Raw genomic sequence first — 26,227 nt, forward strand, 5'->3', positions numbered from 1 at the left:
AAAAAAAAAAAGTAAAAATATGTAAATGAGACTAGGTTCATTTGCGTTTTCTCCAGCCTGTGAGTAGCACAAAAATAGTCGAGGTTGCTTGCGAAGAGATTCATTTTTAGGACTTCAAAAAAAAATGACCTGATGACGCTCTGGTCGGTGTCCTGGAATTGCGAAGATGTCATCCGAAATAAAGCATGTGGGGATTGGGGTTGAAGAAGGTCCAGTTTAGAAGTGAATGAATTCCGACTTGAAGAAAACTTGACCAATTCTCATTTTTCAAATTCGAAGGATTACATGGAGCATTTCCCTAGGGAGTTACCAGTCGGAGAGCTTGAGAACATTTTGTTCTACCGTGAGAGCCGGGGAGGGGGTGGTATAATATATGCATGTATTCCAGAGATTTGGAGAAGTAATCTGGTTTGCGAACATCTTGACAGTTATTGTGATTCTTCTCAAGCTGATTAGATCAGGAATTACGGTTAGATAACAGATCAGCATTGGCAGGGTTTCTAACTGTGGAAGATGCTTGTTTTTGGGTATCCATCCCACTTTAGGAGCCAGAATTCTCATGCCAAAATTTGGTTTTTGATGTGTTTGGTGGTGGCAGAGGCCCATAATTCAGAGACATATAAGACTGCTGGTTACACAACAGATTTAATGTATTTGAATATGATCTTCGTGTTGTTTAGCCTGCCAACGAAGAGTACTGAAGCGCTTGAAGGGGCTCTATGTGGGAGTTAGTTCTTAATTTTTGGATAAATATCATTCCGAGGTCTTGTAGTTTTTGATGCTTGGTATCATTGTTCTTGCGAAAATAGGTTGGACGATGAATAGAGATTGCTTGAGGGAGAAACGGTGGTCGCAAGTTTATGGAAAAAGATTTTTTTCCCATGAACTTTAAAAAAAAATTGATTCAGTCGTGACTGGCCGAAAATGTTTCAGGGGAAAGAGTTTTAGGAAGTGGCATAACACAATAGCTTTCTATTGGACGGAGAAGGCCCGCTGATTCAGAATAGAATTGAAAACTTGAAGTAATGGGGTCTGTAGTGTGTGGAGTTAGAACTTGATTATAAAATGTGGGATTTGGTTTTGGTTAATTACACGGCTCCAGCCTTTCATTTGTTCTCTGTGAATTGATAGGCAAATCCATTTAGTTTTCTGCAATCCCGAACATTAATAATTGTTTGCACTGTTATGTTATTCCATCTGTTAAACAGTCTGACTGCAGTAAAGGTCTTTTAGGTCTATGCTTATCCTCAATATTTTTATTCCCATCTTCGAGCATTGCTGACGTCAGTTGTGTTTTTCCATAAAATTAATTAGCCAGTATGCCTACACCTGTCTTTAGACAGTGTTGTAGGGTTTTAGTCGCTTCAGCAACTCAAGCTATATTGCGACGTCATGTTATATCTGTAAATTGTTTGTGTTCTGTGGTCGGTTTCCTGTTTACTGGAAGAAAAACCCTAGTTTCCTGTAGAGGAGACAAAAACCATGCTACCTTCGCCTGAGACCGACTCACTTAGCCATGTTGTGAAAAAGGCCTATAAAAAAATTCCTCGCGTTGGGATTCGATTGATGGGATTCGAACCCAGGTCTTTTCCATCTCGTATAGAAAGGACCGTGCCGACCGGGCTAGCCGGGTGGGTAAAGCACCTGCCTAGCAACCCAAAGGTCGCGGGTTCGAATCCCGCCTCGGGCTTGGATCAAAGTACTGCAAAAACCTTGGGAGGTGCATTATGGCCACAGAAACCGATGCGCCAACAACTACCGAAAAAAAAAAAAAAAAAAAAAAGAAAGGACCGTGATTATACCAACTGGGCTCTTTGCGTTACCATTATTATACATAGTTTATTCTACACAGGTCTAGAAGAAGAATGCACAATTTAAGAAGACGATTTACTTTTTTTTTAATTGCAAAGTTTCACAAAAAATTAAACAATACTACATGAACAACGGCTAACGAGCATTTGGTACTACGCTTGTACTTCATAGTTACTACTCATCAATAACAAAAATTATAATTTCCAATGCTTACCTGCTCCAAATTTCATACCAATCCACACGCCCCACGCTACTAAAGAATGATGCACCACATGCAGAACTGTTATGTGGCTAAATTTTTTTCTGAGCACGAAAAAGATCTAAAAAGGAAAGGAAATATGCACTGTTTGTAATTTTCGTTTCTTTAATTGTGATAAGTTATATATTCAGAAAAAAAAAAAGTGTTCTTTATCAAATAGAACGAATATTTTTCTTTCTTTTCATACATATAGTTAAATCTAGGCATAAAAAAAAATAAATAAACATCTGTCGTTTTTTTGGTGTTTGTGTTAATAGAAAAAGTTATACCTTTGAGCGTATTCAAACATACGCTGGTAAACTTAGTTTTGTTTTTCGCTTTAAACTGTGAAAAACTTGCATATATTAAAGATGTGAAAAGAAAATTTTTTATTGTGTATTCTCCACTATTCGCTCTTCAGAAATATTGGTGAAGTAATTATGCATGAAATTATCGCTCTTATTTCAGGAGTCGTAAATTAGTGTGCAATCAATGGTTGTTTTCATGGGATTTTTTTTTTTTTTTTTTACGATGGGGGAATATGAAAAGTGGAAGGAATTAAAGTATAATTTTCTGTGCCTTACGGTAAGTTTTGAGGACATCAGTAGCAAAAGGAGTACCGAATTTTTTAAAACTGGATTGTATTAATGCTCAAGCATTATCTACATTTTATTTATTTTTTTTATTTTCAATTTCAGTCAAAACTGCAGCATGACGAAAGCATGTGCTCTGCGCCACACCTTTCCTCAGAAAGTAGAGTGCTCTGCAGCTAATGTCATACTGAAGGCATGCGCTTATGATAGACATTCGTACACTTATTTCATGGTTAATTTCACAATTTCGTTATGCAAGGATGAACAAGCCTGGCAGCTTTCAGACAAAGGTCCATGCATTTATCGCAACAGGTAACGTGGGACTTCCTAGAGAACATAATATGTTCACTGCATCGTTGAAAAATAAAACAGAATTGGCAGTAATACTGGTTCTCTAATGATAATAAAATGTGGCTCTGTTTTTATTATTATTTATCACGTCTACGCAGTTGAGGCGTAAAACAATTCCAGCAGAACACACATAACCTCTTAATAAATTAAAAAAGAAAAAAAAAAGCCCGTGTGTACTCTGTACGCGCGAAAGATATGTGAAAACATCTTTGACGAAAATGTGAAACGGAAATAAAGTAAATTACGTCACTTCCTAAATTTCCAATGTTGTCACTAATGATGCTTCTGTAGAGGGCGTGAGCCCGCTATTTACCGGTGGAAGATCAAAGATGTCGTTACCAATTCCGGCCCGTTTGAACTTGTTCCTCATCATCCTTTTCTCGTACTTATCAAACCAATTCTCTTTCCAAATGTCGGTGGAATCGTTACCCATGTTTTCTCGTTCCATTTCTTCGTTCGATTTTCTATTATGCTCTCTCAAAATACCAAGCAGCCTCTTGACCAGTAATTTCGACAGAGTTTAGCTTGGCAATGCTTAATTTTCTTGTAATTTCAATTATGCCAAACTCAGGATACTCGTTCATAATTTAAATAATTTCACGTTGTAAATTGTTAATCCCACGATTGGTCTTATTTACGTATTCGACGACATAAGCAGCATAAGAATATTCTTCCTTGATGCATTGAATGTTCATGTCAGACTTTAAAACAGCTAAACACAAAAGGATTGAAGGGGTTATGCCATTTTTGATGAGGTTCTCGTTTCAGAAAGACTTTTGGTCGAGTAATACTAGCTCGAAGTAAATCGATATAATATGATTCCGAATGAATGGCATAAAACTCATAAACAAGTAAAAGTATGTTTATGAGCTGGACTTTCTTCAATAGGTATAGTTTCACTGATTTCACCACGTGTAGGAGCATGATCGTGTTCCATGTCTTCATCGAAGAATGCTTCGTTAATCTCGATATCATACAGACGATACAAGCATGGCCGGATTAAGGATGAAATAAGTCCCCGGCCATATTTAAATTTGAGGTCCCTTAATATATATATATATATATATATTTTGCACATACATAATAAATACAAATACCGCATAGGTTTTTATATTTATATTGTGTATAATAATCCCTTGATAAAAATGTAAAATAAGAGGTTAAAAATGATTTTTGAATTGAAAAATAAAGTAACAATAAAAACAATTTTATTTTAATAGAAACGTTTAACTTATTTATTGTACAATAAAAAGCTATAAGAATGAAATTAAAGTGCTTAACAAGTTAAGTTTAACTATGCTGTTTTATTACACGTTTTCTTGGTTTATTATTATTAGAAATTTTTATTATTACTTTATAAAATATTTACACTGAAAATGAGTCCCCTATTCGGGTGAAGCCCCCGGCCATGGCCGGTGTGGCCGTAGCGTTAACGCGGCCCTGGATACAAGTAAGTAGATACTTTCACCTAACCCTTACATCTCGTTTACGAACCAAGCCCATTAAATTACTCGATTTGTGAGTTTTTTCTTTAGTTCGATATGAACGTTAACGCAATAATCGTTATCTATTCTCTGAGGCAAATAATCGATCATCGAATTAACATTTACAGGAACATTTATAATTTGGCCCAAAATTCCATATTGGCCAAAACTATGTCTTAGTCTTCTAATTTGCATGAGTGGTATACGAGGAGAAATGTCACGAAATCCAAAATTCAAACTTCTTCGATAATGTTAAACTCTGCATTTTTTTCATTTTCTATGTTTTTGAACTCGTTCTTTTGTCGACATGGGGGCTTCTTCGGTGGCTTTGAGGCTTTTATTCTTGCATATTATTACTACCCGTTGCTTACTCTACCGAATTTAGTCAAATACGGAGGATGCGGGAAGGTCAGGGAATGACCACCGCATATCCCGGAGCAATATGGCCTTAGTTGCTAATGCTCCTAAAAAAATCCAAATAACAAACAACAACCGAATTTAGTGACTGAGTTTGCATCATTTAGGAAGGACGTCATTTTCGTATCTTAGTATGAACTTACTCTACTGAATCAACTACTTACCAAATCGACGTTAGTGCCTGAGTTAACATCGTTAACGCCATTTAGGAAGTGACGTCATTTAAACCTAACAGCCACCTATTGGAGGTGATGTCAATTGCGTTACTTCCGTAAAAAAATTTCGTTACCAATCGATTTTACTCTAGTGCTGCCGTAGATGTTTTCACATCGCAAAAACACTAAGACGAAGTATAGACCAGTGAAGACTTCTCCTTGTTTATTTGTTTTCTGGAAACTTAATCTTTTATCAAATGCAATTACGGTTACAGTATAATACACACTCTCTTTCTTTCTAGATCACAACTCACCGTATCGGCAAATTCCGCTATCTTCAGTAAGAGATACCACCATCCAAGCCATATAAGCTGAAATATAAAGTAATTCCACCGATTAAAAAACACAATTTAACTACGTGAAAATAGTACTCACATTTTAAATAAATCAAATGAAACGAAACGTTTGAGCTGCAGTATAATAATTGTTTGAAAAAAAAAAAAAATAATAATAATAAATAAATAAAAAATAAAACTTATTTCAGAGCAGCATGCCTTAAATATATTGTACAAGTATCAAGTTAGTGGTAAATTGTATAGTTACGAGTAGGTGCAAAGATAGTCTTCTTTTTTATTTTTTACTTCACTTTCGCAAGTGAAGTAAAAATTTCATGTGTATGAATGAGAGTAATAGCTTTTTACACGTGCTTTCACATGGGGATGGTAGCGCAGTGATTTGTGTGTGTGTATTTTTGTTATGTTGTGGGATATGGATCAGTTATGACAGTTCGCTTCATTTCGATGTCTAATTTTTGTTGTCTCAGTTACATTCTGAATTATTTCTTTGTTAATTTTTCATTCTGTTTTCCCCGTGTTATCTCTCAGTTGGTTGATTGCCTGAAGTTTGGTAAACAACCGACTTTAGTCCTCATAGAAAGAAATCAAGGGGTGAAAGATTTGTTGCTGTCCACTCAGCTGTACTGCACCATCCTATCAGTTTACCAGCCAACTAACCATATTTTGCTATACAAGCGAAAGGGGAGAAGGAATCATATTATTGTTTTAAAAACAGTAGCAATTTAATACATTTTATTTATGTAATTTTTTTTATATTGCAGCGCCCCTTCGAAACGCATGTTGCAGCGTCCCTTGCAACGTGTTTATCAGAGATTCATCAATAAAGTATAATCCTATAATCGTTTGATCGTGAATTGGCTATTGAGATGTAACGATAAGTGGACCAATTCTGCTTTGTCATCATCCTGGACAGAGGACACGATTCATGATTCGGTCTTTTTGTTTAGTTTTGGAAGTTACATAACCAACGCCAAAGAAAGTTTATTTCAAATGACTGCCATCTGTCATGAACTGTTTAAATTCAGATTCACACTGTCAAGTTCAGATATTTCTGCACATCTGAACTTGACTGTCAGTTATGGACTAATAGGGGCTATAGTCCCCACCCCCCATGATAAAAAAAAAAACGTGGATTTTTTTTTTTACTGCTACGTGATAAATAAAGCTTAATTTTTCCTCGGAACGCAGCTTTAGCTCTGCCCCTTTAACTTCTTGAGCCCTCCCCTTTAGAAAACCCTGCGATTGTCACTGGGTATAGGCGCACCTTAAACATTTGACATTAAAAGTGCTCAAACATCCCTTCTTCATTATTGCATATACAAGTACTTTTATGCCTGGGAACTAGTTTATATTTGCAAAGCCCTATCTCTCGATTTATTTTGCAAGGGCTACAATAGCTTGGAAAATGTACCGTGATAGTCTTCTTACTTTCTTTCATTCAGCCAATCATAAGAGGTTCCTTTTCCTCAACCATCTTTCTTAACGAATCACACAGCTATGTATCCACTTTCACCAGATTCACAAATTTAACAAAATCTTACCTTTAACGATTTCGGATCCGTGTTATAACTAATTGGTTCACAGATCCAGTTAAACTCTCCACTAGGAAGATAAGTATAACTTCCACCCTGAAATTTAAATGAAGCAAATATATAACAAACATTTAAATTTATAAAATTTAAATTAAGTGGGTATTTTCAAGTTTTATTAAGTAGGTATTTTCAAGTTTATTTATACATTTTATCACTTAATGTACAATTCCTTAAGCATAAAACTAAATTTTAACAACTATCAAGATGTATTGTTTAGATCTCCGATAACAATTTCGTTGTTTCAATCCACTCCTGCACAGATTGTTTTCTGATGGGTTTGGAAGTTTCTAGAGGTTTATTGCAGTGATTACAACACCAGGGTAGATGACTTAATTTCTGTGTGCAGTACTTTATGTATGTGCGACAAAATTAAGTGCTTCAGCGCATTCTTGAAAAGATTCATGCCTTACAGATAATATATTTGTATTTCCACAAATAATGTAGATTAGAATGGGTTTCAGTAGATGGTAGAGGATCTATGGAAACTGAGGACTTCATAATGCTTCCAAGATTGCATAAGATCAAGATGGAAATCGAAGCAAAGCACACAATTGCTTTGCGCGTTCGAATCGACAGGCCTACAAATATTCATGTATTGGTTATTAGAAATGACCACATGGTGCAAGAAAACCTATGGCTTATGCTGAACCAGCCAAAAAATAAAAATAAATAAAATAATAATAAGAAGAAAATTTAAAAATATATAAATAATAAGAGAAAAGGAAATAGACAACCTATGCGTTTCCCTCCTCCTATCCAGTTGGCATTTGAATTTCTTCAAACTGTCAGCGTAAGCCAGCGGGTGGTTGATTGCTGGAACAAACTTCCATCTGTTGTAGAAGTTGGTAGCTTAAATAGAATCAAGGCAGAACTTGACAAACATTTGGAGCGAGGGGATGGGTGAAATAAGGGTTTTTTTTTTTTTTTTTTTTTGGCTGATGCTATATAAGCTTGCTTTCTTGCATCATGTGCCATTGCTAATGCTAATAATTTATTCCAGTAATTTATAACTCGCAGGCTAAAATAAAACTTTCTGCAATCCAGTCTAAACATCTCCCCCCCCCGGACTTGAAATTATGACCCCTAGTTCTGACTGTTTGGTAGTCCCGGAGTAGAAACAGAAAATTTATTTATTTAGTTCTAGAATCATTTATAACCGTGAAAATTTCGTCCTTATTCATTTTACTTATGCCTCTCAGAGCCTTAAACACGTCAATGAAGTCTCCTCTAAGGTGGCTAGTTTCCAAGCTCTGCACACTCTCCACATTCTTGGCGGTATGTGGCTAATTTCGACATGTAATTTTGGTGCCACTGAATAAACAAACATTTATTTTTTATTTATGAACCTTGCTGCAACAATCAAAATCACTAATAATAAATCGCTTTGCGTGTACAGGAATAGCGTATTTTGCTAAGTAATACAATTCTAAAACTCTGAACTGGTTAATCAGAAAAGAAAAAAAAAAAAAAAAAGTGAAATTTCAAGATTTAGATGTATTGAAAATCATAAACTAGCAAGGAAAAAAAAAAAAAAAGGCAACAACTTCCTTGACCAGTACGACCAAGTTTAAAAAAAAAAAACCGATTGAAACTTTTTCCTTTGCATGCGAATAAAATAATTTATAACCTATTTCAGATGAAAATGGCCCCCCCTCTTTCATTTATAATAATGACATTAATTAATACAAAGTCTTCTCATTTAAAACGGAGTTTACAAAATAGAGTTTCATTTATGGAAACATTCTTTTATGATATCTGTAAATTCATAAATGGTGCCTTCTTTACGGAAGGTACTAATAATTAGAACCTAGCAATTTTAAAAACTCTGAAAGAATTACTGCATTTAAATAATAATAAATAATCATATCCGTTAAGTGTTCATACAAAGTTTCAGGTCTTTAAGTTTCGTGTCTTGTAGCTGCAACGCCGACATATTAACTCACAGGCTCCTTTTGTTTTGATTCTGTGCCTCTGGAAGCCGCTGGTTTAACTGGCATTTTCCAGATCTTCCTTGTGGGATGCCAGAAATCAGTGTTTACAGAGACGAACGGCTTAAATATAAGAAAAGAATTAAAAAGTAATTTCTAATGAATGCACTATTTATTACAATTTCTTTAAGTAAGCAGAGAATTTTACTTTTAAACACGCTATCCCGAATGAAATTATTTTTATACGTCTGTTAAAATTATACGTTCGATATCTGTTCAATGACAAGAGGGCGCTACGTTACTCATTTAATTTAGGTGAGCGCAAAAACACCATAATTTTGGAAACAACATTAAACAACAATTTTTTTCAGCTTTGATTGTCAGAAAAAAGTTTGCCAAACAAGCTGTTGTTAAAGTGGATCTGACAGATCGAAATCTAAGGGCGAAGTTTGGCTTGTGGAGGATGATGATTATTTGGTTATATAAGTTTCGAGATAGTAGCACTTTGTGCTCCTTATTTGTGGTATCTCAAATTATTAGTGATCGCTAGGGTTGCATATATGCGGCCTTCCGTTGTCGCAGTGGCAGTCCCGCGTCTCAGTTGTTTTCGCTTTCTGCAAACTGATCCCAAGTTCCTTCATAACTGTGCAGTATTATGAAGCACTCATATTATCTTTTTGAAAATGTACAAGACGAAAAACAGTGACATTCCCAAAAAATGGCCGCCATTATGTTCTCTTCTAAACTTCTTTCTTGTACCAACTGATGCTAGCGCAAAATACAACTCTTTCTACCAACGTGGATGTTCTGACAGCTGTTGCTAAAAGCTTAGTATCGTTCTTTTAGTATTTATGGAGCGGCTTTTGATCGCGGCATCCTTACCCTCTTGTAAAGACAAGGCAGATCACAATAAAAATGACTAAACAATGAAAAATTAAAGAAAAACTGTGAAAGAAAAGAATAGCGAATGTATGAAAGCAGTCCAGATCTACAATAAAACATTAATCTACAGGGCAGTTGTGCGTTATATTCCTCAAACATGTTCAGCGTATCACTGAGTAAATTAATAGTCTTTTTAGAGAAGCTTGTTCCTTTTGAGAAATTTAACAGAGAAGTAAATTTGATAGAAGATGGATCTCCAGTTGTAATTGTTGAATAAAACACAGATTTAATGCATAGTTAAACAATGTCCAACAAATACAGATCCACACATGGCTTTGTATTTGTTATGGTCTGTATTGACATGGTGCAGTGGGAATGCATTTATTTCGGACTTGAAAATCGTTAACTTAAAGTTCTGAGCACGGTGTTTCAAAAATGTAACATGTTAATATATCCAACATTTCAGTAAGTAATTTATCTAATATTTCTTGAAGGTTTAAACAACCGTAGCAAGGAATATTAATAAAGATAGACACTTACGTAAAAAAAGAAGAACGCACTTAAGATCACCATGAGGACATTGTACGCTACTATGATACCTTCAATCTGGAAAGGTTTTCTGTGTTTCATCCATGCGGGACCAAGGACTTTGACGAAGTACATGTAAGAAAATATTATTGACAGCATAGGAAACGGGCTCCCCAATAATGGCCAGCTGCTCGTCCTTGGATCTGAGGAAAGAAAAAAATAGAAGCTTATCTAAAATAAAAATGGCGTTAGTTTCTTAATTTATAATAAATTAATTAATTTCATTTTTAAATTTTGGCAGTTTTATGCACACACACTTTGTTCTTACTTACTTTATTTCCTTCAGTTATTTATACAGGGTCCGGAACTGTCAACTAGTGATTTTAATTTCGCAATTTCAGTTGAACAAATTGACATTAATTTGTGCCAATTTGTTTAATTTGTATTGTGGAAAAAAAAAAAAATAAATAATAAAAAACTTTATTTAACCGTATAAATAAAGCAGTTTAGAGTCGGGTAAATATACTGCGTCTTTAGTTATGCAGCTTCCTCATCTATGTTGGACAATTTTCATGATACAAGTTTTCAGTCTCTCCGACTTCTTCTTGTTGATCGTCTTTTGATTCAGCAATATTAGAAGGGAAATCAAAATAAATGATCAGAAATCTCTACCATTTCATTTGGTCTTAAAAGAAATCGGTAACCTGCATCACACCGCAACCGTTGCATAGGTTGCAGTGTGGCGCATCATTTCAAACCATAGGACCATCCCCCCCCCGAGGAAAATCAAATGGTAACAGTATGAGCTCAGGACGATGCATTATTATTTTTTTGCAGAATTAGCTTGGCCAAATGGTTTCAATAGAAGAGAAAGTAAATTGTGTGCTGTGGCTGACCCAGTTAAAGTCTGTAATCGCAGTACAAAAAAAGATTTAGAACCCATTACAACAAAGATGCACCACACTGGAATTCCATAACTAACTGAATGAAAAAGGTTAAAGAAACAGGTTCTGTCAATAATAAACCGCGATCTGGAAGGCCAAGGACGGGTTGTCAATAGTGACAGTTATTTGGAAATGCTGCAGAATTACTTTATTCCTGAACTAACACGTTCAGGACTTATAGGTGATACAGTGTTTCAGCAAGGTGGTGCACCTTGTCACTTTGCTCTCAGTGTTAGGCAGTTTCTTAGTGAAAATTTTCCTAACAGATGGATTGGTACAGGTAGACCGATCTTTAGGCCACCACGTTCAGCAATTTGAGCCCATTAGATTTTTTTTTTCTATGGGGACACATTAAGACTATTGTTTATTCAAAACAACGTCGCTCCTTGGACGACCTTCGGACTATGATAATTAATGTGATTCAGAGTATTACTGAAAATCAACTGCAAAACGTACAGTATTTGTAGAACTTCAGAATCGTATCTCAGTTTCTATACGTAATGACGGTGAACATGTTGAGAATTAACAACCCATAATTTGGCGACATTGAAACACGCACTTTGAAAGCTGTAGTTTAATGCTATCAGGAATTGCAGTAGGAGTTAAAGATACACTGAGTGATCACTGAATTATGACCACCTACCTAATACTTCGTAGGTCATTTTTTTTGCCAGCGCCTCCGCAGCCAGGTGGGCAGGAGCAACAGTGCGTAGCACACGCTTCTTGATTAGACAGGGGTTCGAGCCCGTGACCACCAAATACGGAGGATGCGAAAAGGTCAGAGAATTACTACCACATATCCCCGTCTTTAAGTTTCAGAAATCGGAGCAATATGGCCTTAGTTGCTAATACTCCTAAAAACCAAATAACAAACCTCCTTTTGCCCTCAGTACAGCTATCCGACGTGGCATTGATTCAACAAGATGTCGGAAGCGTTCGGGAGGTATGGCCAACCAAGCTCTGTGTAATGCGGTCAGCAATGCAGATATGGAGGTGATTAGTGTATCCAGATGCCTGATATGCCTTTCCATAGTTCCCCACAAGTGCTCTATGAGATTGATATCGGAGGAGTTTAGAGGCTAACCGATATGCTGGAAGTCAGAACTATGTTCCTCAAGCGATTTCTGCACAAGTGCCCGATGGCTCGGCGCATGTCATCTTGCACGACACCATCGCCATTCGGGAAAAAGTGTAACATAGCGGGGTGTACACAGTCAGCAAGTAATTGGCAACAGCGGAGACCAATGATACGTTGTTCCACATGCACCAGGGGTACAAGTTCCTGCCAGTGAAACATGCCCCATACCATACAACCGCCTCCACCGGCCTGCACTTTTGATATCATACATGATGGATGAAGAGGCTCATGTTGTTGACGCCAAATCCGTACACAACCATCCACGGTGTGGAGTAAATAACGTGACTCATTCGACCAGCACACCTTCTTCCAGTCTTCTAACGTCCATCTTGCATGCTCTTTGCACCAGGCGAGTACCAGCTTATACGCCGATGAACCTTGGTTAGGGGAGGATGCTGTAGGGGTCGTCTGCTGTTATAGCACATACGTGCGACGCATGGTCATGCCAGAAATATTGTTCCGGGTTGGCCCATGTTGTAGTTTTGTATTAGGTATTGGGTAGTCAAATCTTCGACAATGCTGCGCCTGATCGCCTGTACGAGTCGTCGAACCCGGCGCTTACCTCTAACATCAATCTTTCGCTGACCTTTGCAGTTTTGCCGTCGGGTCGTTGTTTGACCATTGTTGATGCCAGTCCTGGTACACTTTAACAACGGCGGCTCTCGAATACCCCCACCAGTTCAGCCGTTTGGGAAATCGAGGCACTAGCTCGTCCAGCACCCACAATCTGTCCTTTATCAAAGTCCGATAAATCCTTCCTTTTACCCATCACGCTCGGAATTTTACTACCTACTGTACCACTGACACCTTATCTATGCTACGTAGGTCGACTAACTCCGTACTCTCCTACTTTACGTGGTCAACTGGTCGCATTCAGTTTTCATAGGGGTTATAATTCAGTAATTACTCAGTGTATATTCTGCTGTCAAAAGTATACGACCACCCCTGGGAAATGGGAAAAATTCACAATATCCACCATGTGCATATCAGGGATGGGTATAAAAACAACCGCGAGATTTTTTTTTTTTGTTTGGTTTTTAGGAGCATTAGCAACTAAGGCCATGTGCCCCGAGGATATGCGGTGGTCATTCCCTGACCTTTCCGCATCCTCCGTATTTGGTGGTCACGGGCTCGAACCCCGGTCTAATCAAGAAGCGTGTGCTACGCATTGCTGCTCCTGCCCACCTGGCTACGGAGGCGCCACTGCGAAATCTGCTAGATGTAAGTAGATCAACAAAATATAGTAGACGGGTCTAAGCTTAGTGACTTCCAATGGGGAATCAGCATATTAGAACGTGTTCGTGCCATTGCAGCACCCTGCGTTTCTGCAAACGGTCAGAGGAGTTAGCTGAAGTAATCATCAAATGAAACGTCATGGTGCTACTACAGAAGAAAATATTTTTTGTATCAGTGGCTAAACTAGAAATTTGCAGCTATTATACTAAAATACTCTTCCTGTGTTCGTTAACATGCCAAATCAACCGTCTATTCCCCTTCTCATCACGATGATGTATCTGGCGGCAGGTAGTTTCACGACTCGTCGTCGTTTATTATTATTTTATTTTCTTCTAAGAGACACCCGCTTACAGCTATTGACCAGGGGGTGCACATTCAGATATAAAGATAAGTAATATACATAATTATCCACTTATAATTTATACATATCATAATACCTGGAAATTGTCCGCTGCGGCATGCTCTTTCAACTGTCCAGAGGTAAAAGTGTATCCTGCATCGGCTTCACTACCGATCCAGCCAACAACAGCAACATAGAGAAAAAACGTCTTATCAACCATCTCCGGCAAACCTGGCAGTCCCGATGGGCAGAATCAACTAAAGGCGCCATAACCCGGAAATTTATCCCGGACGTTACCCAAGTCTACCCCCACCAGCCGGCCTGGTTCTCACCGGGGCTCTACACCACCTTCCTTCTAACGGGACATGGTTCCTTTAATGCCAAACTTTCGACCTTCGGAATAAAAGAATCACCACTATGCCACTGCGGTGAAAATCAGACATGGACACATCTGATGCATGAATGCCCCCTCTTTGATGATATAAGATGTCACTTTATAACAAAAATATGTTTCAACCCGAAGGATCGGGAACACCTTGTACTGTCGGAGGAGGAGTACTATAGAGAGCCTTCTCGAAATTTGCGCACGAACTGTTCAGCAGACTACGAGCATTACCACAACTTCCCTAAACTCGACACTGGAACTCTGACAACTGAAACGGACAACAGTGACTAGGACTTAACTGGAGGAGACCTATATCCCCTTAGTGACATCATCCCACACTGACACCCTGATTATTGGAACAGCAGTGGATGGGATCCTATCCCAACACTGACCAACTAATGGACTGTACACTGTCATGGACCTGACGAAGCCACAGCTTTGCTACATACACGCCATGTTAGTGATCTGAGCCGGCTCCCGTGTTCGGCCCTTTCTTCTCCCTTACCCCGGCGGGGGGAGGTGACGGCTTTCCTGTCTCCTCCCCTCCTTGCCGACCCCACTCTTCCCTGTGGTGGGGTATGGGCATGCCCCACTGATTCTACCTGGGGTTGTCTCCCCTATTGACCCCATTCTTCTGTCTTTATCCCTCCAGCCTTCATTCTCCCTACCCAACTCTATCTGTATGCAAGCGAATGTCCCACACGCCAAAAATAACCGTGTCTAAATTACGCTGTTCGCCCACCATTTTGGCTTTTCTAATTCTAGCGCAATATTCCCATGCAAAAAAAAAATTTTTTTTTTTTTTTTTTTTTTTTTTTTTTTTTAAGGTCCTAGCCACTGAAATCCCAGGAAACTAGGTGGCAGGACCTGCCAGAGTGCAAATTTAAACTAGTGGTTACCTGGTCTGCCTCCACGGGGCGAAGTGCGGGCAACGTTGGGCCTCAGCTGGGGTCCAGCGGCTAAATGGCCAGAAGAACAACGGTACATAACACAACACACTCACATGATCCATACACTTTTAAATCTCTGGCCTTCCCAGTGAACTGGTACACTCACAATGAAAGCAACGCGGAGATGGGGGGAACCCCTGGTGCCGTTAGACACTTAACACACTATTGACAGCGAGATAACAAAAAGATAAGACAGGCAACATAAACAGGTTCAAATCTGTTATCAGTGGAGCCCTGCTGAATCATTGCTAAGCCGTATTCTGTTTTTCTGTATTTGTATTTTTTTTTGTACGCTGTACAGTATTTTGTATCTTTTTTGTATATGTACTCTGTATTTTGTAACCTGTTTTGTATTTGTATGCCGTATTTTATTCTGTTTTTCTCAAGCTGCCACATGTGAATCCCTGACGCTCGTCGCCATGATGGCATATTGTGCTGTAACGCTGTACTTCACAATAAAGATTTATTTATAACAGAAGAGCCAGTGCAAAACAAAAACAGTTCAGACTTCAGTTCACTTTTCATTTCCTGCATTCTGTTTTGTTTTCACGTGGGCTTCACTTGCTCGCAGCATTTATAGGTGGAGTAATGCATTCTGAGAAACATGTCAGTCCTATACTTCTTCTCTGTGCAAAGCCTTTCTGGGTCTGCTTGAAGATCGTTGTACATCTTAATGGTGTTAGAAGGAAAAAATCACCGAAGACTTCCCAGCTGCGTGAGCGCGCTACTGAGTGGAGGTAATGGTGTTCTGTTCGCCCACCTTTGCGTCATGCGGGGCCGAGTCAGCAAGTACTCGGCTTTGGGCGAGTCCAGTCTTCTGGTCAGCAGTTTTGTAAGAACGTTCTTTGTGACAATTATGTGAGACTATGGCTTGACATCCAAGTTGGCATATAAAATAGCCCTTGAGATGGTAAATTGGCTGCGTAGTGATCCTGTTTAACCATCGCAGTATCCAGTACTCTAAACCAAGGAAAGCCTTTTTTTTTTTTTTTTTTTGATTTGGTAGTTGTTGGCGCATCGGCTTCTGTGGCCATATTGCACCTCCCAAGGTTTTTGCAGTACTTTGATCCAAGCCCGAGGCGGGAATCGAACCCGCGACCTTTGGGTTGCCGGGCAGGTACTTTACCCACTCGGCTAGCCCGGTCGGCAAGGAAAGCCTTGATGGTAGCGTCCGGAGCAGAAGACCAAATCTGAGATGCGTAGAGATTGATGGGGATGATGCATTTTAAAATGTATTGCTTAACAAGGTCAGGGTTCTTGATACCTACCAGCTCCAGACAATAAGAATATCAAAGTTAAATATTGAATATGTTATATAGAGTGTCCCACCAAAAGTATTCAAACACCTTTTTAATGTAGTGATTGGTGTGTGTGTAGCAGGAATAGATTCAAAAGTGTTCAGGCAATAGATATCACAAACGAGGCAAATGCTCTTGTAGAGTCGAACTGGCGATTGCTTTGAAAGAAGAATGGATGCAATTCCTGCCGCCTGTTATAAGGAATTGGTGAAAATGTTCCACGACGGATCGATGCGGTCACTGGAGTAAAAGATGGGTTGCCTGATTTAATTTTTTTTCATTAAAATTCCTTTTCCCAAACGCAATCTGTCCGAATGATTTTGGCAGGGTAGTATAAACAAATTAAGTAGCCTGCTGTGGTTGAGCTAATGCAATTGTATCCCAACGGCAATACATATAGGTAAAAATTTGTGACAAATATAAATGTAAAATAAGATCAATGAACACTTGATTGCGTGAGTAATAATAATAAAAAAAATTGTTTATGCTCTGGGAAGGCCACAGTATCAGAAGAGAGTATATGAATACTCGTACAGTATTAAATTAAGTTGTGCCATTACCTGGATTTGAACACCCGGCTTTAGTAATTTAAGTACTTACAAAAAACCCCTTGCCTAAAATTGTCTGACTGATACCAACTTCTTATTGAATAGGCCATCTGTTATTTCCTCGGTTGAGTGGGTTAGTCGTGCAATCTTGGTCTTAGAACTTGGAGAAAACTTGCCTCTCGTCCAACAGGCAAAATATTTTACTTCCCGAGAATTGTGCAACATTGAAGGTGATTTAACGTTAAAAATATGAATGAAACACTGTATTTGATGTGAATGATCGTTTGATGATTCTGATTTTATTTTAATCACAAGACTTTTTGGCAACTGGAAGATTGGAGAGTCAAGCGCCTAACAGGAAATTCGGTGTTTTTCAGAAGTTTGTGGCAGCTGCCAGTCAAAAAGCATGTTATATGCATCTAATTGGTATGCAAGTTTGGTTGGTATAATTTGCGTTTAGGTTAATTTCTCTTCTTTAACACTTTTAACTACTGGTCGATAAATTAACCTTTTAGTTCAGCAGTTCGGTTTGTAAAAAAGGTGGAGTGGTACACCCCTCCACCGTTAAATCTTATATTGCACTAACGAATTTCAGATTTTTTTCCTTCTCTGTTAAATATCAATAGCAAGAAGACGACTTACTGTTTGATCGACAACCTGCGAGTAGAATAAATAAGAAGCAGGTTTCGCTTTTCTGATCTGCTGTTGTGTGTGTTCGCCGCGCCCGCCCGCGCGAATGTCTTGCTGTTCAGTTTTATAGCCTCGTTTTGGAATTTACTGAGAGAGGTTGTTCCAGTAAAAGTCATTTTATATATGCTTGTCAAGACATTTTAATGTTTATAAAAATACACTATTAATATTAAATATTCACCTTTTACTTCTTTTATATCTCATTATTTTATTTTATTTAGGGCTTCTGTTTTATTAATTTATCTCTTAATTTTGTTTTCTACCTAGTGTGGGAAGGGCAGTGATCATATTGCCGCCTCTTCACACCGGGTATCCGCGAGGATGAGTGAACCGTGACAAGTTCACTATTCCAAGATTATTATTTATGAAATCAGCTTAAAATAATATATAACGTATTCAGTATTTACTTGACTGCACAGTAGACCGACAGAGTAACGACTGTCAGTCAACCGCAGTATAAGAAAAGATCACATTATGTAAAGCCTGCAATGAAACTTGTCATTCGTACGGATAAGTGTTGCTTCACTAAGTATTAGCTAAAAAAACCAGGCATCATCGACAAAGCACTGGAAGTCTTAAATTGTCCATCACCTTAATGTTGATGCTTCCTTAGAAATCGTGGTATATCTATAATTTTCCCAATTAATAAACCACGCATATTTTCCGTGGCGATCTTTCGAATCCACTCTGGTTTTGGGGAGTGGTCGGTGTGATGTGTTGCTAGGATCCATAGGTATAATTCCGTCTTAGGTATCAGTGGTGAATTTCTGAAATTAATTGTTGTTATATGCAAAATGCTTTATTTTCAACAGTCTGAGACTTTCTACAGTAGAATTCCGGTTATTCGAAACAAATTAGAACCGCATAATCGATCCCCCCCCCGGAAAATTGATTTAAATGCACTCTATATAAAAGCAGGAAAAAATTCATTTGTTTGCATTAATTTGCATTATTATTTATACATTATGTATTCTGCATGCTTATGCATTATATCACTGTAGCGTTATACAAGATCTTGGATGAAATTACTGGTTTTTTTGTTTTTTTTTTTGCTTTGTTCATAATGCTTTACATGAGTGGATAATATTTTTTTTTTTTTTTGTATTTTTGTATTTTTGTGATAGTTTTGTTTTTTAAAGTTAAATTTTAAATGGGTCGATTTCTCTAAGTGAAATTATGGGAAATTTTTATTTTCCTCCTAATTTTACTTAGAGAAATTTGATAAATAGCGCAAAATGAAATGAGAAATAATTAATTTAGTTGAAATTTCGAATAGCTGGTATTCGGATAACTGAAATCACATTATAATTTGTGATAAATTGGCTCCTCTTTGTCTTTATGGCGACTTTTGTGGCAATGCCATGTTGGGATGATTGAATGAAATAGTCTCCAGAAGCCAGTTTGCGTCGTGGGTGGTAGGGAGAGGGGATTTAAGTGCTGCCTTTGCGATCAAAAACCTACTGAACAAATGAAGTAGGATCTCATATTAACACCATATACCTGTTAAATCGTGGCTCTTGCGATTTAAGATTTTATTTCCGTAAGAAGTTCTTGCTGTTTTTAATATCGATTTAATTTCCAGTTATTGCCTACTCCTAGCCATTCAATTTTCAGGGGTAATTACGGTTATTATATTCATGGGATTTCGGTTTTGATATTTTATTTTTATACCACTTGATTATTTCATATGGTAATCCAACTGCATATTAACTGTTAATATCTGTACAGGTAATCCTCGTATAACACGGGGGTTATACGAGGGTTACCTGTATTTTTCACCTATAAAATGTCGCGTTGTGCGAAATCATGTTATACCGGACTAAGAAAAAGTACAAAAAAGGGGTTACGTTCTAAAAGCTAACAAAAATACACTTTTTCGTTAACAAAAATACACCATTCTAGATTTCATGTATCTTCTACTCTTTAAAAAATCTGGGTTTGCTTTTGCTTGATAAATCTTTGTGAATTTCATCGTATGGAACTAAGCATTTTTTGAAGCTCCCTTTTGAACTTTGGGCTAACTTTATGCCTTCCCATATGCGTTTTAGTGTAAAATTTGGAAGTTTAATCTGCGCCATCATGACGGGAGGAGGGTGATTGTTTAACTTGATCTAATGGCTGATTAACCTAGTACAACTGTGGTGGCAGGAACAAAACTTAAACGTTTAGATGACTTAACTCTTTTGGATAGCCTGTTATGCTGTCCAATAGTAAAAAACTTGAAATCTAGATTTTTTTTTTTCCACAAGTTAAATAGCACAGAACATAATACGGGGATTTCCCAAAAAAGTAAAATACAGGGATTTCTCTCTCTCTCTTTTTTTTTTTTTTTTTTACTTGCGAGTCAACAGCGGGGATTCAAAAAGAGTGGAAATGTTGAAAAATTTCATCCAACATAATAGCAGGGTTTCCCCCGCACAAAAGCTCAAAAATATCGTTCTGCGAGATATTGGAATTCTCTAACCTTGTTAGAGCGAAACAGTGTTATATAAGTATGTTGTGCGAGGATTACTGCAATTGATCAATCCTATTAGAGCGAAACCGTGTTGTAGAAGTACCGTGTTATACGGAGGTTGCCTGTGTATCGTAATAAGCACGAAACGCTGATATGACATTGTGCTAAAAACGTAACTCTTAGAGAACGTTTAGCGATCATGCGAGAATTGACAACATATGAAAGTCAGTCAGAATGATATCTATATTGATATGCATAAGTATACATACAAAACTAAAGTATCGAATGTCTAAATTATAAATAAAAGATTTTTAGCCCGGCGGTGGGGGAGTTACGGAAATTTTGCGAGTGCCGCTTTTGGTCGGTATACTGGAATGCAATAATAACTGTATTTCCTATTATTGTAAAGTCATTCAGTCCACTTTCATAAGTACATGCACCATAGGTTGAGAAACGCTGGTCTAATCAATTCGCTCTATCAAAGCGTAGTCGCAGCGCAACGTATGTTATTTGTCAGCTGAAAAAACCTGGAAAAACTTACAGGCAAACCCGTCTCTCACATTACCACACCTCCTGAGGTTCAGCTAACTACAGCCAAAATCAAGAGGTCTTTAGAAATTCCTGTATTCTGCAATGGACTTCGAACATCTCTCCTAACAAGTGGCTAGACCATTATACTGTCACACAGGGCTCGCGCCTACACATGGATGGGAAACCCTGTTTTAAGATCTTAACCCTTAATTGTACGATCTATCAGACTGCAAGGCATTTGTAAATTATTTTTATTACGTGTATTTCTGGTTTTTGATTTTTTTTTTTTTTTTTTTTTACAAAAATTTAGTCTTAAATTGGCAAGATTTTAGAATGTTAAATTTTTTCATGTTTTATGTAATTTCTGTAAAATGAAATAAAGAAAAAAAAAAAAAACAGAAAAATTAAGAAAAGGTCTCTATAAGAGTTATTCGGTGTTATTTTATATAGTTGCAGACCAAAACATTTTTTTAACAAAACCTGCAATGCTTAGATGTAAAAAAAAAAAAAAAAAACCTATAGTTTTCTGGGTGAAACAACACCATATGCTAAGTAACAAAATATCTCACCATAGTAGTTAAAGGTTATTATTTATTAAAAACCATTTTATTACTAATGCGTTACGCATTAAGTAATAAACTTTATTACTTTACGAAATCGAGCGTTAGTTCCATATGTATTTTATGATTTAAAAAAATATTCGCCTCATAATGATTTGTAGGCTTGGGGGGTGTTATGTTATAAGAATAACACCGGAATGAAAAAATGTGTTCCGCAACGAATTATAATGGCGTAACTATCGTACTAAGTCAAACTAAGATATACACGCTAGGCAAACATGTGACAGCAAAGTGCAATGCCCTGTTTATTGTTTAGCTAACCGTGTCTTCCTTCCTCGTGTTCTCTTGATGATTAAGGAAGTTTTTGAAGCATTCATATGAGGACAAGTGGAAGGTGAAGGTTACCTATATCAAGGTAAACCGCCCTACGACGAGAGCAGACAGCTGGGTCAAGTACATTCATACGAATACACAGCCCGACTGGGTTGGCATAATGTTTTTTTATATATCCGTAATACTTAAATTAACAAATAAGAGATGACATCCATTAGTCAGCAAAGAAGTATTATACTTAAACTTTTTTAAACTGAATTTTATTTTCGTGATTTTTATTTCCTCCAAGACACACCCACATTAACACATTTCATTGCTAATTAATACTTTACTATTTTTTTCTTGTAAAGGTCATTTTGTGAACTATAATATTTTACACCTCGCGACTTGTTTTTTCTTAAAAATCTGGAAATTAGTTTCACCGCCTTAACACAATTATTTTTATCTCATTTAATGACGATAAAAATGTTGTTTGGTCAGTGATATACTTAAATGACGAACTGTACGAATATATAAATAATATATATGAACTGCACGTTATTTTTAAGTGTGCTATTAAATATAATAACACCCTTAAAAATGGACCCCCCCATTTTTTTTAAAATGGAAAATGGACCCTTCACACGGGCGCTGGTGAGGGCGAAAACTTTCTCTTCTGTTTAGAAACTAACTACAGTAGAAACTGTAGTTAGTACACAAGTCTTATCCATGGTAAAATTTTTGATTGATTCCAAGTATAGAGGAAAACGGAGGGAACTGGGCATATAGGTGGGAATTGGTTCACAGAAAATAATTAGTTAACCGGTAGGTACTGCGAAAATCCCAACTATCACAGTCGCGATAACAAGGTGCACCAGCAAACCCTTGTCTTTCCAACCATTCATGCGAAAATGGTAATTATATCATAGCGTTAACCCTATATATGGCCCACTCACAATTTATATCGTCGTATTCTCGTCAATATTGGCCATTGGCGAAAAAGTTTGAGAACCGCTGGCTTTAATGCATAATGTTTTGTGATATTCTGAAAAATGACCTTGAAAAAAAGTATATATTTTTACAAAATGATTAATGCTAAAATTGTTAACCATTAGCCTAAAACATAACATATTTTGAATAAACTTTAGTGTTTATGGCTGGATTTTTTTAATGAATGCTGATGGAATCCCATCAGCATTCAGCTTGCTCAACCCATTCAAAGCCTTATACACCTCGATCAGATTACCTCACAGATACCTACTTTCCAGGCGCTGCAATTTGAAGAACTAAGCCTTTCTTGGTAAGAGAACCCCTTTTTTTCTCCTTCTTTGTACTCGTTCTAGCAACTCTGTATCCTTGCTAAAATGAAGCCTCCAGACCTGTTACACAATATTCTAGGTGTGGGCCTGACCATTGCCTTGTATAACGGGATAACCTGTTCCTGCTAGCAAAATTACAATATATCATTGACAAGACTCCATGACTTGCCATGGCAACCCGTCTGCATTATCAGCGAACTTCATATTTCATTGCACAATTACCCCCCATGTCTTTTCCACTTCCCTGAGTGTAGTACCACACAATTTCTCTTCGGTTATTGGGTAGCAATAACCGAAGAGAAACTAGGCAGTACTTTGCATTTGTCAATGTTAAACTTCAGTTGCCACTTCTCAGCCCATTTTCCAAACTTATCTAGATCCATTTGGAGTAGCATACTGTCGTTAACAACCCTGCCAACTTTTGTATCATCTGTAAACTTGGACATTAAACCTGATATACTTCCATCAATATCATTGATAAATATACAAAACAACAATGGGCCCAACACCGAAACCTCGGGAACTCCACGAAGAGCGGTGTCAATTGACGCCACTCTCTGTCGTCTCCCACTCAATTATCACTTTATCTATTGTAGCAACTTACCCTTAATGCCATATCTTTCCAATTTGTACAGCAGTCTTCCATATGCAACATTATCAAAAGCTTTCCTGAAATCCAAGTATATGATATCAAAATTATTTTTGGCATTCAGTTCCTTTGTGACCACATCATAGTATCCAATCAAATTGATCAGACAAGACCTTCCTTTTACAAACCCATGCTGTGTCTTAACTATTACTGCAGTCTTGTCTAGATGATCCTGCAATGCTTCTCTAACCAGTGATTCCATTATTTTCCCCGGAACACAAGTTAAACTAACAGGTCTGTAGTTATTTGTATCACCTTTTGAACCCCCTTTGTGAATTGGTGACACGTTTGCACACCTCCAGTCCATGGTGACCTCCCCTGAATCCAAGGAAGCTCTCATAATTATCGCTAAGGGTTTGCTTACTTCCTTTATTGCCTCCTTTAATATAAATGGATAGATCCCGTCCACCCCTGGTGCCTTTTTTATGATTAACTTTAACAATTTCTCCTCCACTTTGCTCTCAGTTAATACAAAATCTCAGCTCCCTGTTAGCGTTTGATAAATTTCTGGCACTCTCCTCATTGAATGACTCTTTATGTGTGAATGTAGATGCAAAATACTCATTCAGTTTATCAGCTACCTGAGCATGATCATCAGTAGTCAACCCATCTATGTTAAGTGGTCCAATCTGATTCATCCCTTTCCTTCTAGAGCTTACATAAATAAAGAACTCTTTGCTGTTTTGCTTTGCTTTGCATCCTTTGCCAAAGATTTCTCGTAATCTGCCTTTGCCTGCCAAACCTCTGTGATTGATTACAGACTAGTTTATACCTGCCATAGGCTTCTGTGTCACTGATACTTTATATGTATCCCATACATTCTTCTTCTCTGTCACGGGCCTCATCATTTCATCTGACATCCATTTATGCCTAAACCTTGAACAGTATTTCTTAGTTGGAATGAAAAGCCTAGTAGCCTCAAAGATTAAGTCCCTGAAAGCTTCCCATTTAGAATTCAACGTTGCTAACATCATCAGTTAATCCCACTGTACAGACTTTGGCGGGTATTCTCTAGGACTGCTTTCTTTCCACGAAAATATTTCTTCCAGATGTCATTAGCAAGAGAATATTAAGAAGTGGCATCATTCCAAGGTGTAGAAAATCCGTTTGATGTGCTTTAATACGAGCCTGCTGTCATTACACCATGAAAGATAAAAGGTCCATGACTCTCAGTGATATTTCCCAAACAATAACTGCAGGATGCTGTACGTAACTCTTCTCTAATTCCTTTTATGCTTGTCAGAGTTATTTTCATTGAAGCCTAGACTAATTTGGGTGTATTGCACTTGAATCCAGTAAACTTTAAGATTCTTCTTTAAGATTTTTTGTGGAGTTTCTTTATGTTTCATTACTGGAAAGTTTCCACTCGGTATTCGTCGTGGTCTCAAAATGGCTTACAGTAGCATACGAGTGTTGGCTTCATTTATAATTGTATCCACATCTTGGAAGATTTCCGAAACCATCTTTGTGATGAAACGTTTGTATTTTTCTATTAATAGTAGTAGCCCTTTTCTGGAATAGTTTGTTTTTCAACTCATTCCCGCAACAACTTTTACAAACTTTTGTGTTTTTGCATATAACTTCAGTGGTTTTACAATTTCTTCAATATATCTTTCTGTTATTATTCCCATTAAAATTTTAATGTCCTAAAGCATGACTATTTCTTAGTAAAAAATAACAAAATTGAACACTCTAATGACTTGCGGCCCACATTATACTCCTTAAATACTCCGGGAGTAATGTGTTGTGACACATTACTCCCATCACCAGCATTCCAATTGCCGGCGAGTTGCACCACAGTTGCCCTTCTGTTGCCACGTACCATCCTGAAGAGTATTCGCTCACCTCGAGCATCGATGAGCCGTAGTCGTCCAACACCTCGCCGGCAGTTCGTGGGTTTTCCCTCCTCGGATCACTTTTGGTAGGTATCAACCACGGCTGACCGTGAGCATCCCACCAACAGCCATGCCGTTTCGAATATGGTCTGATCCAGTCATCTGGCCATTACAATTTGGCCTTTGTGAAACTCCCTTAAGTCCACTGCCTTTCCCATCTGAAGAACAAGAGTAACACTGATTAACGGAGCTCAGTATCAGGTGTGTTTTGTACCGTGTCCCGGCCCGCGCTGTAGTTCACCTGTAGTTGCTTTGATTTGCATAACAACTCGCTGTATTTTTTTGGCTCATCGGTATATATAAAAGAACAAAAGCAACGACTTTTATCTGCGAACCGAGAGCATTTCGTTTCTACGCATCCACAATATTGCTCATTCATTTCTCTAATTAGCGCGCCCAATACAACAAACGTAATATCCAGTGCTTCAACTACACTAAGGATTTTCAACAGGGACGATTTCGCCCCCAAGGGGGAAAAATTGTTTTTTGGGGGCGAAAAAATCATGGGTATCACAATGGTTTGCGGGCTTCCAAAGTTCAACCCTACCAACAATATCCCGTCCTTAATATTTAATTTCTCTCATTGAGTTTTCTTTTCTCCTGAGACAACTGATTTTTAACTTGTAGGTATTATATTAGGA

At 37.6% G+C, this 26,227-nt stretch overlaps 1 protein-coding gene across 1 annotated transcript in view; it reads right to left on the reverse strand.

The window, feature by feature from the left end:
- LOC150079040 (very long chain fatty acid elongase 7-like) overlaps nt 1–26,227 on the reverse strand; it is a 98,214-nt gene that overhangs the window by 17,307 nt on the left and 54,680 nt on the right. The window contains exons 3-6 of the mRNA XM_090384030.1: nt 10,349–10,539; nt 6,948–7,034; nt 5,365–5,421; nt 2,027–2,132 (exon numbers count right to left, since the gene is read on the reverse strand). Of these exons, the coding sequence (XP_090240156.1) occupies nt 2,027–2,132; nt 5,365–5,421; nt 6,948–7,034; nt 10,349–10,539 (441 nt within the window). The remainder of the gene's footprint in view (nt 1–2,026; nt 2,133–5,364; nt 5,422–6,947; nt 7,035–10,348; nt 10,540–26,227) is intronic.

The sequence above is a fragment of the Mastigoproctus giganteus genome, chromosome 10 (assembly GCF_048544385.1).
Source record: "Mastigoproctus giganteus isolate SK-2022 chromosome 10, ASM4854438v1, whole genome shotgun sequence".
Lineage (NCBI taxonomy): Eukaryota > Metazoa > Arthropoda > Arachnida > Uropygi > Thelyphonidae > Mastigoproctus > Mastigoproctus giganteus.